A 17,519-nucleotide genomic window follows, 5' to 3' on the forward strand; every position below is an offset into this window, starting at 1 on the left:
TTGGCCAGGCTGGTCTTGAACTCCTGACCTCAAGTGAACTGCCCGCCTCAGCTTCCCAAAGTGCCAGGATTACAGGCGTGAGCCACTGTGCCCAGCCCTTCTTGTATACTTTAAATCATCGCTAGATTACTTATAATATGTAAACGCTATGTAAATAGTCGTTATACTATATTGGGTTTTATTTATATAATTTTTATTGTTGTATTGTTATTTTTTGGGTTTTTTATCAAATATTTTTGATTAATCAACCTCCATGCAGAGACCAAGGTTGCAAAACCCATGGATATGGAGAGCCACCTGTATGCCACATGTCTGTGATTGTGAGTTTGTGTTTCTGAGTGTGTAGTATCATGTGACTTTATGCCATTTTGCCAGTGTATGTGATTGTGTCTGACATGGTATAATTGACTCTGTGGCTATAGTCTGTGTGTAACCATGTTTGCAGATGTGACATTATAGTGTGTATGACACTCCATGGCCCTGCAATTATGAGACACAGTGTAAATGACAATGTATATATCTCTGTGACTCAGTGAAACCATGTTTGAAGAATGTCTTACTGGGTATATGGTCATATGTGATTGGGTGGTTGTGTGAAGCTGTGTATAAGATGGTGGAATTGCCACCGTGTGACTGTGTCTTTGTGACTGCATGACCATGTTTGCAGGTATGTGTGATACTGTGAGGCTGTGTGATCATATGTGAGGTTGTGACTGCAGGTCTTTGTGACTGTGTGTAACTAGGCTTTCAGAAGGGCGATCACCTACAGTTGTGTGAAATTATGTAAATAACACCAGTTGTTTCTGTGACTGAGTGGGCCCATTTGTGACTAGTCATTTATGAGACTGTGTGATACAGGGTAATAGACCCTTTGTGGCTGTGAGTGGGAGGCCATGTGGCTGTGACACAGCATAATCTACACCATGTGATGGTGGTACCTCCAGGGGCTCTTGACTACCTCTCCCCCTTGTCCTCACACCTGTTTGCCTCCATCTCTCCCTATGCAGGGGATTTTTGTGGCTCCCTTCTGCTACAGGATGGATGTCAGCCTGGCATCCAAGGCCTTTCCCTCTCCTCTGTGGCCCCACCTGACTTCTCTATCATTTGAGGCCCTCCCACAGCCCCCTGCGCAGCCAGGACCGCATGAGCCCCACATTCCTTTCTTCGGGACATGTCATTCCCTGGGGTGGAGGGTCCCTCACTGCCTCCCAAACCAAATCCTCTCCTAAGCATGATCTCCTCTAGAGCCAAAGATAGAGGTGGCTTTAGGGGACATACAGTGAGGGAAGAGGGACAATACAAAGCGTCCTCCCCTTTTTCTGAATTGGCTGCTTGATTTAAAGTTACTTCTGTGACCTGAACTCTGGATGCTGCAAGTGTGTGTGTGGCAGGGGTGGAAGATGTGTGTGGGTATGTGTAGATGTGGAACTTGAGGAGGGTAGTACAGATTGGTGAGAAGTTGGGACTTTTTTTCATTTTTGTTCTTCTTTTTTTTTTCCCCTTGAGACAAATTCTCACTCTTTTGCCCAGGCTGGAGTGCAGTGGGGTGATCTCAGCTCACTACAACCTCCACCTGCCAGGCTCAAGTGATCCTCCCACCTCGGCCTCCTGAGTAGCTGGGAATACAGGTGCACACCACCATGCCCAGCTAATTTTTATATTTTTTGTAGAGACAGGGTCTCATTTTGTTGCCCAAACTCGTCTTGAATTCCTGAGCTCAAGCAATCTTCCCTCCTTGGCTTCTCAAAGTGCTGGGATTACAGGCATGAGCCACCGTGCCCAACCAGAAGCTGGGATTTCAAGAAGCAAAACTTTTGCTCATGAAACACAATTTCGTCATTTTTAAGCACGCTCAGCTGCACAACATTGTAAACAAGAAAGTTAGATATTCTCAGAGCCTTAACAAAAACGTTGAAGAATGATGGTTTATGCCCAGGATACCTGTGTGACTGTATAAACGAGGGCTGCAAATGCATATATAAACTTTAGGGTGCTCACAGCCACCCCCAGCCTGGTTAAACTCCCTAGTAATACTGCCTGCTGACATACACGGAATCAATGCACTAGTCACAAAGAACTTTTATCTGTTGATGAAAACGGCCAGCCCCAGCCCTGGGTCTGGCTCTCCATCTGAGGGCTAGGATAGGAGCTTCCCAGAAAAACACTGTGACCAGTAAGGAGGCTCAGAGAAACACAACACCCCAGATACCTGCTGAGACATGCCAGTCTTAACTTGAACCCCAGTCCCGTTTGGGTTAAATTCAGTTGCTTCACACCTATTTTCTCTCTTCCTGCAGGGCTGCACCAGGGAAACCGGATCCTGGTTAAAAGTTTGTCCCTTGACCCTGGCCAGAGCCTAGAGCCTCACCCAGAAGGTCCTCAGCGGCTTCGCTCAGACCCAGGTCCCCCCACCGAAACCCCTAGCCAGCGTCCTTCACCACTGAAGCGGGTACCAGGCCCGAAGCCACAGGGTAAGTGGTCCCAGAAAAGAGCAGAGAAAGACCCAGGGGAGGGGACAGAGGAGGGGAATAGTTAGCCAATGGCAGAGAAGAGGACTTGTTAGAAGGATAGGGAGGCACTGTGCTACCTACCTAGTGCACAGACAGCTGTGGCCTGAGGCTTATGTGTCCATACTGCGATCTCACCTCAGCCCCTTTGTGTCTACCTCAGGCAAAGGTGCACATTGGGGTTTGTGGAAGGGGTTGCTGCCTGGCCATGACAGCCACCTCCAAATCCAGCTCTTTATTTATTTACTTATTTATTTATTTATTGAGACAGAATCTTATGCTTCACCCAGGCTGAATGCAGTGGCATGATCTTGGCTTAATGCAACCTCTGCCTCCCAGGTTCAAGCAATTCTCCTGCCTCGGCCTCCCAAGTAGTTGGGACTGCAGGCACGTGCCACCACACCCAGCTAATTTTTTTATTTTTAGTAGAGACGGCGGTTCACCATGTTAGCCAGGCTCAAATCCAGCTCACGACGTCTCCCTTCTGTCTTCCCCATTCGTTTCTCCAGTGCCCCCAAAGCCCAGCTACCTGCAGATGCCCCGGATGCCCCCTCCACCAGAGCCCATCCCCCCTCCACCATCACGCCCACTGCCTGCCGACCCACGAGTGGCCAAGGGCCTGGCCCCCAGGGCAGAGGCCAGCTCCAGTTCTGCAGCAGTATCCTCACTGATTGAGAAGTTTGAAAGGTGAGTCTGGTCCCTAGGGCACCCTCTAGGGGGAAGGGGGAGCCTGGGACAGGAAGGGATAGTCAGGAGAGGTTTCTCAGTCAAGCTCATACCGTGCCTCCATGTGTGTCCACCACCCACCTCAGAGAGCCTGTGATTGTCGCCTCGGATAGGCCAGCCCCTGGCCCCAGCCCATGTCCCCCAGAGCCAGCCGTGTTGCCACAGCCACCCTCACAGCCACCAGTGCCCCAGATCCCCGAGGGCGAGGGCTCCCGCTGCCTGTTCCTGCTGGCTCCTGGGCCCCGGGACGGCGAGAAGGTGCCCAACCGGGACAGCGGCATTGATAGCATCAGCTCGCCATCCAACAGCGAAGAGACCTGCTTCGTCAGTGATGACGGGCCCCCCAGCCACAGCCTCTGCCCTGGGCCCCCTGCCCTGGCTAGTGTGCCTGTTGCCTTGGCCGACCCCCACCGGCCTGGCTCCCAAGAGGTTGACAGTGACCTGGAGGAGGAGGACGACGAGGAGGAGGAGGAAGAGAAGGACAGAGAAATCCCAGTGCCCCTGATGGAGAGACAGGAGTCTGTGGAGGTACTGACATGTGTTCACCGAGAGGCAGGACCATGTGGAGAACCCGGGAGGCTTTTATGCTTGATTCTTCCCCTAGCTCAGTATTTCTCAAAATAGGACCTTGTTTCCAAGCTCTGTGACACTGGGCAAGTCTTTTCCCTCTTCGCTCCCCCCACCATAAGCTCAGTTTCCTTCTTTGTAAAACGGAAAGTCTGTCACATCCATAGAGACTTCTCAACAGCTGGAGGAGGGGCGCAAGAGCTAGAGCCCTGCAGGGGCCTGAGGCTGTGCAGGTGAAGGCTCTTGGCAGCAGGGACCCCTTTCTGTGCCCATGCAGCCTAACGTTTCTTCAGAAGGCATCCTCACACTTGAGTTAGATCTCAGCCAGAATACTTGCTCTGCCAGGACCAAGCTCAAGTGTGGGGCCAAAACCAGGGACTGCCGAGATGACAGATACTCAACAAATGCAGCTGGCTGGGCCAGCAGATGATGAGTTTTATACGTTGCTATACTTTTGTGCTTTTCTCACGCCCCAGGTACTCAGCAGGCCCTTGCTGATAGTATACTGAGTGGGTGAATACATGATGAATTAACATTTATAGACCATTTAATCTATAGTCTGCTATGTTTTTTATATTAAATTATCTAATTGTCTCCATTACCAATGGACTTATTTTGTTTTGTTTTTGTTTCTCGCCAGCCTCTACATTAAATAGATCTATTATTATCTGTATTTATGGATGAGGCGTCTTAAATACAGAGCTGTTAAAGAACTTACGCAAACTAGTGAATGGCAGAGCTTAGGATTTGAACCCAGGAAGTCTGACTTACCATCCCACGTGCTTAACCACTACACTCTGCTGAGTGAATAGAGGGAGCAGGGGAATAAGTTGTCAAGTGAGAGAGTGCACATCATCAGAATTGAGGGGTAGGCTTTACGGTGGACTGGGGAGTCAAGGATGAAGCTGAAGGACTTACAGATCTAGAGATGGGGGTCAGGGTTATCCTAGGATAGTATTAGGCTTAGAGTAGCATGGGAACAGTTTTAAGAATTCTGGGGGCTTGGGTGAGGGTTAGGATAGAGGAAGATGGATCAGGGGTTACTGCTTCTCCTTTCCAGTTGACTGTGCAGCAAAAGGTGTTTCACATTGCCAATGAACTCCTGCAAACTGAGAAGGCCTACGTTTCCAGGCTCCATCTCCTGGATCAGGTGAGTGGCCTCTTGGGGGGCCCCAGGACCTTGTAGTTGTGTTTCAAGGAGGAAGTGATAGGGCCTGAGTTCAACCCCACCATTGGAGCCAGAATTTAGAGGTGTTAAGACTCCTCTCTGACCTTGAAGTCAACTTGTCCCTGAAGCCAACTCTGATTATGTCCCAAGCTTGATCCTGATACCAACCCTCACTCCTAATGCTGGGCAGGTACACCAGCCCTAACTGCGACTCTTACACTAGTGCTGTCTCGGACCCAGATCCTGAATTTATCCCTAGCTGTGAACTTCATTCTAACTCTGGCCCTATTGCAGATCCCAAATCCACTAGAATCCCTGTGAGGAGAGATTTTTGTCTTTGTTCACTGCTCTATCTTAGCCTCTAGGACAGTGCCTAGCACACAGCAGACACTCAAAAATATTCATTAAATGAACGGATCTAATTCCAACTTTGTCTCTGACCCTGAATCTAATGCTAAGCCTGACCTTTAGCCTGACTTCTAATTGTTCCAAAGCCTAACTCTTGGCAGCAGGGACCCCTTTCTGTGCCTGGGCACCCTAACATTTCTTCAGAAGGCATCCTCACACTTGAGGTAGATCTCAGACAGAATACTTGCCCAGGACCAAGCTCAGGTGTGGGGGCCAAAGCCAGGGACTGCCGGGATAACCTGAAATCCATCTCCCCAATATATAACCCTAACCCCATTCCTGTCTCCTCAGTCTCAAGACCAATGCTGATCCCAAAGCTCCACAAGGCTCCCCACAAATACTGCTCTCACCCACAAGCTGCCCTTTCACCAGCCGAGCCCCAGGCCCAGCTGGGCTGAGTGCCTCTGCCCTGCCCCACAGGTGTTCTGTGCCCGGCTGCTGGAAGAAGCTCGGAACCGCAGTTCCTTCCCGGCCGACGTTGTCCACGGCATCTTCTCTAACATCTGCTCCATCTACTGCTTCCACCAGCAGTTCCTGCTGCCTGAGCTAGAGAAGCGCATGGAGGAATGGTGAGGGGCCCCAGACCTAAGCTGTCCAATCCCCTGTCCACCTGCCTGCCAAGCCCAGACCCAGAAGTGTACACAAGACTTCAATTCTGCTTGCTCTTCCTCTTAGTGACTTTTGAAAGAAGAATCAAGGCCGAGAACAGTGGCTCAGGCCTGTAATCCCAGCACTTAGGGAAGCTGAGGCAGGTGGATCCCCTGAGGTCAGGAGTTCAAGACCAGCCCAGCCAACATGGCAAAACCCCATCTCTACTAAAAATATAAAACATTAGCCAGGTGTGATGGTGCACGCCTGTAGTCCCAGCTACTGGGGAGGCTGATGCATGAGAATCGCTTGAACTTGGGAGGCAGAAGTTGTGGTGAGCCAAAATTGCACCATTGCACTCCAGCCTGGGCGACAGAGCAGGACTCTGTCTTAAAAAAAGAAAAGAAAGGCCAGGCATGGTGGCTCACGCCTGTAATCCAAGCACTTTGGAGGCCAAGGTGGTAGGATCACCTGAGGTTGGGAGTTCAAGACCAGCCTGTCCAACATGGTGAAACCCCATCTTAAAAAATAAAAAATAATAAAATAATTTAAAAAAATAAAAAAATGGCTGGGTGCGGTGGCTCATGCCTGTAATCCAAGCACTTTGGAGGCCAAGGCGGGCGGATCACCTGAGGTCAGGAGTTCAAGACCAGCCTGACCAACATGGTGAAACCCTGTCTTTAAAAAAAATAAATAAATAGATAAATAAAAAGAAAAGAAAAGAAAAGAAAAAAGAATCAGTTCCAAGCTCTGCCTTCCAGGGCCTCTCAGTCTGATGTGGAACACAGACCAGAACTCAGGGAAGTACAGCAGAATAGCATAGCCTGCAGGAGTATGAGATTAGGAGCCAAATTGGCTGAGTTCAAATTCCGGCTGTGCAACTTGCTAGCTTTCAGCAAGTTTCTTAAATTGCTATACCTCAGTTTTCTTATCTATAAGATGGGGATAATGATAACGGCCTACCTAATAGGGCTATTTTAAGGATTAACTGACTTAATACATAAAAGAGCTTAGAACAGTACCAGGTATATACAATAAGTGCTCAATGGATGTGAGCTCTTATTATTTTTATAGTGCTGTGATAGAGCAGAGAATAGTAGGCTGTGGGAATCCAGACAAATGGACTAAGCCTAGCTTGGGGATTACAGGAGGAGTCAGGGAGGAGGTGATGCCTAAAGTGAGTCCTGAAGTAGAAAGGCAGGGTTTACAGGCAGCCTCCCAGCCTCCAGGCCTTCTTCCAATCCAGCCTTTACAGTCCACACCCTTTGCGAGAATGGTCTTTCTAAACAAGTCAGACCATGTGACTCCCTGCCTAAAATCATGTCCACATTCCCCACACCTACAGAGTCAGGTGTATCCCCCTCACCAGGCTGTCACCACAGAGGACCAGCATGAAGCTGCGTTCCTATATCTCCCCACGAATCTGTGACCCCTGAGGGCTGGGACCAGGTCTGGTTTGCTTTTCTCCTGCACCAGACTGACCAGTGAGGAGTATGGCCAGGCCTGGTCTCTTTGTCTCACCTACCAGATGGTGACCTTCTTAGGGATCAAATGGATGTGACTCATTTCTGTGTCCCCAGCATCACTCAGCACACAATTGATAATCAGTATATGAAGTGGTCCCGGGAGTAAGGTCTCAGGGTGGGTATTCCAACCAGTACTTGGGCAGCACAGAGTTGAGGCAGGTGGCATCCCAGGCTGTGGTCTGAAGTCAAACGGAGCCTCTTGGCCTCATTGGCCTATAATGTAAGCAGCATTTCTGAAGGAGCAGACTAGCTGAGAAGTAGGTTTCTAGGACTGAGATGAAAGGTGTCTGCCTGGGGCTGGAGACCTGTGGGGGAAGATCCTGAGGGGCAGAGAGCAGCAGGACCACATCAGCCCCGAATTCCACCCCAGGGACCGCTACCCACGCATTGGAGACATCCTGCAGAAACTGGCCCCCTTCCTCAAGATGTATGGCGAGTATGTGAAAAATTTTGACCGGGCCGTGGAGCTGGTCAACACCTGGACAGAGCGCTCCACCCAGTTTAAAGTCATCATCCATGAGGTGCAGGTAAGTGGTCAAGCTGGAGGGAGCAGACAGAGGGAGGAGAAGTCTGCCGGGACATGGTGGGGGATCTGGAGCCAGATCTGAGCCCTTCTGCTTCTGCCTGTCACAGAAGGAGGAAGCCTGTGGCAACCTGACATTGCAGCACCACATGCTGGAGCCTGTGCAGCGCATCCCCCGCTATGAGCTTCTTCTCAAGGACTATCTGTTAAAGCTGCCCCACGGCTCCCCGGACAGCAAGGATGCCCAAAGTGAGTGTGTGCACCCAGGCCCCTTCCTACACCCCTACACTAATAGCTCTAGGCCAGACCTCTGAGGCAGGACCCCAAGACTTAAATCACAGGGTCAGCCTTCCATTGCTACATGATTGAGATCCCAGAGGAGGGTCTCCAAACTGAAAGGCCCACATTGAGGTTCTGAAGTGAGACCCCAGGATGAGATCCTCCTTCTGAATGTTCTCTTTGGGTATTCAGCCAGAGACCTCCAAGTTGAGATCCTTGTCTGAATACCTGGAGAGAACATTCAGAAGGAGATCCCCAATCTGAACTTCCCAACTGGAACCCCAGAGTTTGAGGGGCATGCCCATTATGATCCCCTAAAGGAACTCATCCATTTCCTAGGCCAAGACCCCCAAGGCTGGCCCCCTAGACTTACCCCCAAATGAAGTTGAACCAAATGAGAAAGGAAACTGAGCCTGAAATCTCAGGGACTGAGCCACCAGGCTGAGAGCCCAGACTGATCCCTCAGGCCAAGCTCTCATCACAGAATCTCCACAGCTGAGCTTCCCAGAAAGAGCCCTGGCTTATCAGTTTTCCATCCTCCAGATTTAGAGCTTTCCTCCATGTCCACCAGTCACTACCCAGAACAAACCTCCCAAAAGAACCTCCAAGTCTGAGTACCCTAGGACTGGACCCCAAATTTTTTGCCTCTCAAATTTGGATCTCTAGACTGAGATACCTCCTCCCCAGACTGAATCCTTACACACTGAACCACCAGAAAAGTCTTCCATCCCGATTCCTCCAGTATCAGCCTCAACCACACAGGGTCACTCCCCAGAGTCTGCCCCACTTTGTCTTCCCCAAATTGTTATTTTCATTCATTCATTCATTCATTAACTTAACAGCTATTTACTGAGTACCTCCATGTTTTTGTGCATTGTTCTAGGTACTGGGGATATAGAGGTGAACAAAACAGACAAGGTCCTTGATCTTAGGGAGTATATATTCTAGTCAGCAAGAGACATCGTAAACAAAAGTAATAAATACACAGTAGAGGCCGGGCACAGTGGCTCACGCCTATAATCCCAGCACTTTGGGAGGCCGAGGCAGGCGGATCACCTGAGGTCAGGAGTTCGAGACCAGCCTGGCCAGTATGGTGAAACCCTGTCTCTACTAAAAATACAAAAATTAGCTGGGTGTGGTGGTGGGCACCTGTAATCTCAGCTACTCGGGAGGCTGAGGCAGGGGAATTGCTTGAACCGGGGAGGCATTCAGCAATTGCAGTGAGTACAGGTTGCAGTAAGCCGAGATTACATCACTACACTCCAACCTGGGTGACAGAGTAAGACTCCGTCTCGAAAAAAAAAAAAAAAAAGCAGGACGTGATAGCGTGCGCACCTGTAATCCCAGCTACTCAGGATGCTGAGGCCAGAGAATCGCTCAAACCTGGGAGGCAGAGGTTGCAGTGAGCCAAGATTGAACCACTGCACTCCAGCCTGGGTGACAGAGTGAGACTCCATCTGAAAAATAAATAAATAAGTAAATAAATACACAGTAGAATATTAGATAGGTGCTGAGTGTCATTCCTAGAATTGGAAGAGGGTGGCATGACAGTGGCTGGAGAGCCTACTTGAGACTGAGTGGCCTCTCTGACTAGAAGACAGTGAGTCAAAACCTGAATAAAAAGAAGGTAGGCACATGCCTGTTGGGGAGGAGTATGTTCCAGGCAGAGGCAACAGCATGTATAGTGTCCAAGGCAGGGGGAGAGATTAAGGGAGGTGGGGTGGTGGACAGGTTGCATATCTCTGGATCAGCAAGAGGGTCAGTGTGACCTGAACGTGACAAGTGAGGGTAGAATGGTAGAAGTGGGGTTGGCGACAGGAATAAAGACTCGGAAGGCCAAGATAAGGAGATGGATTTTATTCTGAGTGTGGTGGGTAGCCCATGGGAAGGTTTTGATCTGGATTACTTGGGAAGCAAGAGAGAGAGCTGAGAAATCAGTTAGAAGGCCTTTGCAATAATCCAAGTGAGAAAAGTTGGCTTGGATGAGGACAGTAGCAGTAGAATCGGTGAGAAATGGTTGGATTCAGGATATATTCTCTTCAGAAGCAACACTGAGAGAACGGGAGTGGAGTGGATGCCGGGCTTGGGAGAAAGAGTCAGGACTGACTTGTAGGTTTTTGGCTGGTGTTGATGGTTCCTAAGATGATCTTAGGAGTCTGATTTTGGACATGTTCAAAGTGAGCTGCTTGTCAGGCAGTTAGATGAATCTAGAATCCCAGGGAGAGATTTGGATGTCATTGGCACCATAGATAGTATTCAAAGTCTTAGGGCTGGCTGAGATCACCTAAGGGAGTGAGTGTAAAAGGAGTGGAGAGAGCCAAGGACAAAGCTCAGGGAAGTGGAATCAGCAAAGGAGACTTAGAAGGAGAAGCCCTAGGCTGGGCGCCGTGGCTCACGCCTATAATCCCAGAACTTTGGGAGGCCAAGGTGGGAGGATCACCTGAGGCCAGGAGTTTGAGACCAGCCCGGCCAACATGGTGAAATCCCGTCTCTACTAAAAATATAAAAATTAGCCAGGCGTAGTGGCGTACACCTGTAGTCCCAGCTACTCAGGAGGCTGAGGCAGGAGAACCACTTGAACCTGGGAGGCAGAGGTTGCAGGGAGCCAAGGTGGCGCCATTGCACTCAAGCCTGGGTGACAGAGCGAGACTCCTTCTCAAAAAAAAGTGGGGGGCAGCCCTAAAGATTCGAGGAAAACCAAGAAAGTGTGGGGTCCTAAAAGCCATAAGAATGGGGGGTAAAGCTGGGCACGGTGGCTCACGCCTGTAATCCTAGCACTTTGAGAGGCTGAGGCAGGTGGATCACCTGAGGTCTGGAGTTCAAGACCACCCTGGCCAACATGGTGAAACTCCATCTCTACTAAAAATACAAAAATTAGTCAGGTGTGGTGGCTCATGCCTGTAATCCCAGCTATCTGAGAGGCTGAGGCAGGAGAATTGCCAAAACCCAGAAGCGGAGGCTGCAGTGAGCCGAGAATGTGCCACTGCACTTTAACCTGGGCCACAGAGCAAGACTCCATCTCGAAAAAACAAAACAAAAAAAAAGAATTGGGAGTGGACAATTGTGTCCACTTCCCACACTGAGCCTCCTCCACTCCACCAGATGGGGCACAGGAAGAAGCCTGGACCCCTAAAAAGAACTAGGCCTCTAGAAAGTTTAATAGCTAAGCTCTACAAACATACATCTGCAGCATAAGAAAGTACCTCATTCCTCCTGCTGAAAAAGAGCCCTCACTGAAGTGCCAGCCTAAACTTCTAGAATGGGCCTTCCAGACCGATTCCCTGGGATGAGCCCCATGGACTGACATCTCCAAACTGAACCTTCATACTAAGCCCCATCTGAGGTCCCAGTTGTAGATCCCAACACTGGTTTCTCAAACTAAGATCCCCAGACTGAGCATCTAGAATGCTCTTCCCACCCTGAACCCTGAAAGTGGGTTCCCAATGAGAGGCTTCAGCCTGAGATCCCCAAAAGAGCTTCCCAGTCTGATCTCCTTGGCCACCATTCTATAGACAAGTATTGCCAAACAGCACCCTAGATTAATTCTCTATTTCATATCCCTCAGACTGAAACTTTCAGCCTGAACTTAAAAGACTGACTCCAGGTCCACCCTACAGACTGAAGCCCCACTGAGCCCTCAGACTGGATTCTCTGAGTTCCCCAGAGGGAACCCTGAAATTCAGCAGCCCAGACTGAGCTCCAGACAGAGATTCCAGCTGTCTTCTCCCTAGCCCATGTCCCCTAGACTGACGACCCCTATTTTTCATTTACTAGATGGAGAGTCCAATGCTGAGCTCCAGGACTAATGCCCTAGATCAGATTGTCCCCCAAATTAAGCCACCACCTGGCTTAGTGCCTAGTCACATGTCCACATTGGGCTCCCAGGACTCAGTTCTGCAATTTTATTTCCACAGTGGATCTCCAGCATAACATCCCCAGGTGAAAATTCTCCAAATGAGCTCCCTGCACTAGACCCAAAGTGAGCTGCCAGTGAAAGCGGCCTAGAGTGGTCTCCAGATACAGTCCAGTTTCTCAGCTGTATATCCTTGGGCAAGCTGCTCAGCCTCTTAGCCTTAGTTTTCTAACATGTAGAATGGGGATGATAATGATACTATCTCATACGGTTGTTTTGAGAATTAATGAGATAATCTGGGTGAAGTTCCTAGCACAGTGGCCGGCACATGGTAAAGGCTCAATAATGGTTAGCTGCTTTTATTACTAAATGACCTGGCTAATGCCCATCCCCCTAAAATCAGTCCCAGGTTGAGTTTAAGAAATTTAAACTCAATCTGTTTAAACTCATCTGTTGGGGAGCCCTGGAGAGGGCAGTGGGACCTTGGCCCTGTCCTAGGGAGCTCCTAGTGTACTGAGGAATACAGATGCAGATGTATAAATACACTATGAGTACTGTGACTAGTGGGACAGAAGGGAGCAAAGGGGAATGTGAGAACCCAGACAGGGTCCTAACCCAGCCCAGGAACTTTGGGCAGGCTCACTGGAAGACGTGAGCTGGATCCAGAAGACAGAGTGACAGTTGGCCAGATGGAGTAAGATGGGACATATTGAGGGAAGTACAGGAAGCTCGAGTGGTCAGCAGAAGCCACATCACCAAGGGCTTTGAGGTTTTTGTGTTTGTTTGTTTGTTTGTTTTGAGACAGAGTCTTGCTCTGTCAGCCAGGCTGCAGTGCAGTGGCGCAATCTCGGCTCACGGCAACCTCCACCTCCAGCGTTCAAGTGATTTTCCTGCCTCAGCCTCACGAGTAGCTGGGATTACAGGCACGTGCCACCACACCTGGCTAATTTTTGTAATTTTAGTAGAGATGGGATTTTGTCATGTTGGCCAGGCTGGTCTTGAAGTCAGGTGATCTGCCCACCTTGGCCTCTCAAAGTACTGGGATTACAGGCGTGAACCACCGCTCCCGGCTGTGCCTGGCTTTTTTTTTTTCTTTTTGAGATGGAGTCTCATTCTGACGCCCAGGCTGGAGTACAGTGGTATGATCTCAGTTCACTGCAACCTCCACCTCCCGAGTTCAAGTGATTCTCCTGCCTCAGCCTCCCCAGTAGCTGGGACTACAGGTGCGTGCCACCACACCTGGCTTTTTGCATTTTTAGTAGAGACGAGGTTTTACTATGTTGGCCAGGCTGGTCTCGAACTCCTGACCTCGTGATCCACCTGCCTCGCCCTCCCAAAGTACTGGGATTACAGGTATGAACCACCGTGCCCAGCCACCTGGCTAACTTATATTTTTAGTAGAGGTAAGATTCCACCATGTTGGCCAGGCTGGTGTCAAACTCCTCATCTCAGGTGATCCGCCTGCCTCGGCCTCCCAAAGTACTGGGATTACAAGCATGAGCCACCTCTCCCAGCCTCACCAAGGACTTTGAATGTCAGGCTGAAGGGCTAGATCTTTACCCTGAAGGCACAGGGGAGCCATTGACAGATTTGAGCAGAGGAGTGGCAATAAACTATGCGAGAAAGCTCCTTCTGGCAGCCAGGATGGAAGAAGAGTCGGAGATTGGAGCCCCGCACCTGAAAGGCATGTGGATGCCTGAGCTGGGACAGGGGCCATAGAGCTCCTTGAGCACCAAACTTGGTCATGAAGAGAGAGCCTCTTAAGAAAACAAGACTTGGCCGGGCGCGGTGGCTCACGACTATAATCCCAGCACTTTGGGAGGCTGAGACAGGTGGATCACGAGGTAAAGAGATCGAGACCATCCTGGTCAACATGGTAAAACCCCGTCTCTACTAAAAATACAAAAATTAGCTGGGCATGGTGGCGCACGCCTGTAGTCCCAGCTACTAGGGAGGCTCAGGCAGGAGAATTGCTTGAACCCAGGAGACGGAGGTTGCGGTGAGCCGAGATCGCGCCATTGCACTCCAGCCCGGGTAACAAGAGTGAAACTCTGTCTCAAAAAAAAAAAAAAGAAAACAAGACTTGGTTGGCCAGCCATATGGACCTTCTTCAGAAGCACCTGTGCTCCTCCAGCACAGGCTGATCTGAGTGGGGAGATCCAGCACATACAGAGTCGGGTACACGGAGACTGTGGCCAGGCCTTAAGCATAGGTGGGATTTGTTAGTGTGTGGAGATGTATAGGGACTCATTTCAGCTTTTTTTTTTGATGATGATACCTGATCACTATAGGAAATGTGGAAATTGCAGACAAAGATGAAAGAAGTAGGAGAAAATCACCTGTGATCTGAGCCCCCAGAGAATAAGCACAATGAACACTGTGACATAAATTCTTCCTGGTGTTTTTTAGACATGTGTACTTGCAAAAGTGAGATCATTCTATATAAACATGTTCGTATCCTTTTCTTTTTTTTTTTTTTTTTTTTTTTGAGACGGAGTTCCGCTCGTTACCCAGGCTGGAGTGCAATGGCGCGATCTCGGCTCACCGCAACCTCCGCCTCCTGGGTTCAGGCAATTCTCCTGCCTCAGCCTCCTGAGTAGCTGGGATTACAGCCACGCGCCACCATGCCCAGCTAATTTTTTGTGTTAGTAGAGACGGGGTTTCACCATGTTGACCAGGATGGTCTCGATCTCTTGACCTCGTGATCCACCCGCCTCGGCCTCCCAAAGTGCTGGGATTACAGGCTTGAGCCACCGCGCCCGGCCCCCGTATCCTTTTCTTAAAATACCCTGAGCATTTCCCAGATTATTAAAAGCCCTGCATAAGGATCATTTGTAAAGGTTGTTTAATATTCTATTATGTGAAGACACCATAGTGTATTTAACTGAACCCCTACAGTTGGACATCTTTTTGGCAGGGAAGAGGCACAGCCTTCAGGGCAAGTGAAGGTGTGCTCCCCTACAGATGAGTATTTTTGTTTCCCATTTGGAACTGTTGTAAATACCAATATGACAAAAGTGTGTTCATGTATAGTATGTGTATTTTCTTTTTTTTTTTTTAATATAGAACGATTCACGAATTTGCGTGTCATCCTTGCGCAGGGGCTATGCTAATCTTCTCTATATCGTTCCAATTTTAGTATATGTGCTGCCGAAGCAAGCAGAGTTTGTGTATTTTCTTAGCATAGACACCCAGAATCAGAATCATTGAGACAAAGAACAGGATCATCTCATTGTTTTTTCATATGGCTTTTTCTGATTATAAAAGTAATACACGTTCTTTGTCAAAAATATGGAAAATGCTTCACGCCTATAATCCCGGCACTTTGGGAGGCTGAGGCGGGTGGATCGCGAGGTCAAGAGATCAAGACCATTCTGGTCAACATGGTGAAACCTCGTCTCTACTAAAAATACAAAATTAGCTGGGCATGGTGGCACACGCCTGTAGTCCCAGCTACTCGGGAGGCTGAGGCAGGAGAATTGCTTGAACCCAGGAGGCGGAAGTTGCGGTGAGCCGAGATCACGCCATTGCACTCCAGCCTGGGTAACAAGAGCGAAACTCCGTCTCAAAAAGAATATGGAAAATGCAGAAAAACCTAAAGAAGACAATAAAAACCACCCATAGTCCCACCATCCAGAGACAACATGGGTATGTTTCCTTCTGGTCACATAGTAACTATTATTGTTGTTATTAGTGATGATAATAATCTTGGCAAGCTTGCATTTTTTTTATTGGCTGCTGACTATTCCGTGTATTGTGATTCTGCCATTGTGACACTGGACGACTTCTGATTTTAAATGATGTTGCTGTGGACGTCTTTGAGGGCGGAGCTTTCTAAGATGGGAGGGTGTGTTCAGGCCAGGATGAGGTATTCAGGGAGGAAAGAAACCCTGAAGAGGCTCCGCTCTGCTTGTTCCCCGTCTGACCTCACTTCTCTATGCCTGTAGAGTCTCTGGAGCTGATAGCCACAGCAGCAGAGCACTCGAATGCTGCCATCCGCAAAATGGTGAGTGGCCCTTCTTGCCCCTGCCCTTCCTTGGCCACTCACCTGTGGTATCTCCATCCTGGGGTGGGGGTGTTGTGACTTGTGGGCATCTGACGGGAGGCTGGCACCCCAACCATGCCTTTTGTTCCCTGTCTTCTGCCAGGAGCGAATGCATAAACTGCTGAAGGTATATGAGCTGTTAGGGGGCGAGGAGGACATTGTCAGCCCCACCAAAGAGCTCATAAAAGAAGGCCACATCCTTAAGCTGTCAGCAAAGAATGGGACCACTCAAGACCGATACCTCATACTAGTAAGTGCCAGGCATGGAATTGTGGGTGGGTCATGCCTCCTGCAACACACAGACACATAGTGGCCTGGTACTCCCTCAAGACTATACCTCCTTTCATTCCTGAAAGAGGAAAAAAAAGACCATACCTCCTGTAGCCATTCTCTCCTCTAGCAACAAATTGTATTTTCACGACCTAGCTAGGATTTTTTTTCTCCACTTTACAGATGAGGTAACTAGGCCTTGCAGAGGCGTGACTTGCCCAAGGCTCCCCTCAGGAAGTTCTTCCATGCTTAGGCTCTTTCCTTTTGACCGCTGTGCCCAATCTGAGCTGTCTTTTCTACCTCTATTGCCTACAGTCCTCAGCAGTAAAGCTTCAGGAGTCCCATAGGGCAGGGAGCTGGGCCACATACTTACTAGGCCCTCCGCACAAACATCCCAAATTTTTTCCTTCTTAGTTCAACGACCGCCTCCTTTACTGCGTGCCCAGGCTGCGGCTCCTTGGCCAGAAGTTTAGCGTGCGGGCACGCATTGATGTAGATGGCATGGAGGTGAGCAACCAGGAGGTGGGAAATGGAACCTGGAATGGGGCATTGGTGTTGGGAGGAACAAAGATGCTGGCTTTGACCCTCAGTCTGTGTGTGTATGTGTGTAGAGGGCTGGGGCCCTGTGGAGTTCAGCGGCCTCACCATGCCCCTTTCTCCCTCCATTCAGCTAAAGGAGAGCTCCAACCTCAATCTGCCTCGAACCTTCCTGGTGTCAGGAAAGCAGCGCTCCCTGGAGCTCCAGGCCAGGTACTTGTCCTTGCCTATTCTTCCCTCCAGCGTCTACCCCCCTTTCTTCAGATATGCTGAGGCATTCGAGGCCCAGAGATTGTTCCACAGAAAGGATGGGCACCTTTTCCCAAAGATGCAGGCTTGCTCTTCAGCGGTGAGGGTGATCCCTAAGGTCTAGATGCCATTTAGATTCAGGGTGAGTACTTCACGATGTGGGGAAAGGTGGCACTCCTGCCAGGAGAACCTTTTGGAAAATGAATGAATAACCTCCCCCCTGATTAAAGCAAGAATTTCTTCTGGTGGGTTTTGTTAGAGGAGAGAGAAGAA

At 49.5% G+C, this 17,519-nt stretch overlaps 1 protein-coding gene and 1 non-coding gene across 2 annotated transcripts in view; one reads left to right on the forward strand and one right to left on the reverse strand.

The window, feature by feature from the left end:
- The window catches only part of FGD1 (FYVE, RhoGEF and PH domain containing 1), a 53,380-nt gene that overhangs the window by 21,957 nt on the left and 13,904 nt on the right, over positions 1-17,519 (forward strand). Inside the window, exons 2-12 of the mRNA XM_012471715.3 lie at positions 2,298-2,471; positions 3,017-3,194; positions 3,320-3,761; positions 4,861-4,950; positions 5,797-5,945; positions 7,861-8,017; positions 8,124-8,262; positions 16,093-16,151; positions 16,294-16,440; positions 16,875-16,967; positions 17,131-17,210. Coding sequence (XP_012327138.2) covers positions 2,298-2,471; positions 3,017-3,194; positions 3,320-3,761; positions 4,861-4,950; positions 5,797-5,945; positions 7,861-8,017; positions 8,124-8,262; positions 16,093-16,151; positions 16,294-16,440; positions 16,875-16,967; positions 17,131-17,210 — 1,708 coding nt within the window. The remainder of the gene's footprint in view (positions 1-2,297; positions 2,472-3,016; positions 3,195-3,319; positions 3,762-4,860; positions 4,951-5,796; positions 5,946-7,860; positions 8,018-8,123; positions 8,263-16,092; positions 16,152-16,293; positions 16,441-16,874; positions 16,968-17,130; positions 17,211-17,519) is intronic.
- LOC135270048 (U6 spliceosomal RNA) lies at positions 15,202-15,304 on the reverse strand. The gene has a single exon (XR_010338262.1). It is a non-coding gene; the product is annotated as a U6 spliceosomal RNA (small nuclear RNA).

The sequence above is a fragment of the Aotus nancymaae genome, unplaced genomic scaffold, assembly GCF_030222135.1.
Source record: "Aotus nancymaae isolate 86718 unplaced genomic scaffold, 86718_ANA_hifiasm-v0.15.2.pri h1tg000058l, whole genome shotgun sequence".
NCBI classification, from domain to species: Eukaryota; Metazoa; Chordata; class Mammalia; order Primates; family Aotidae; genus Aotus; species Aotus nancymaae.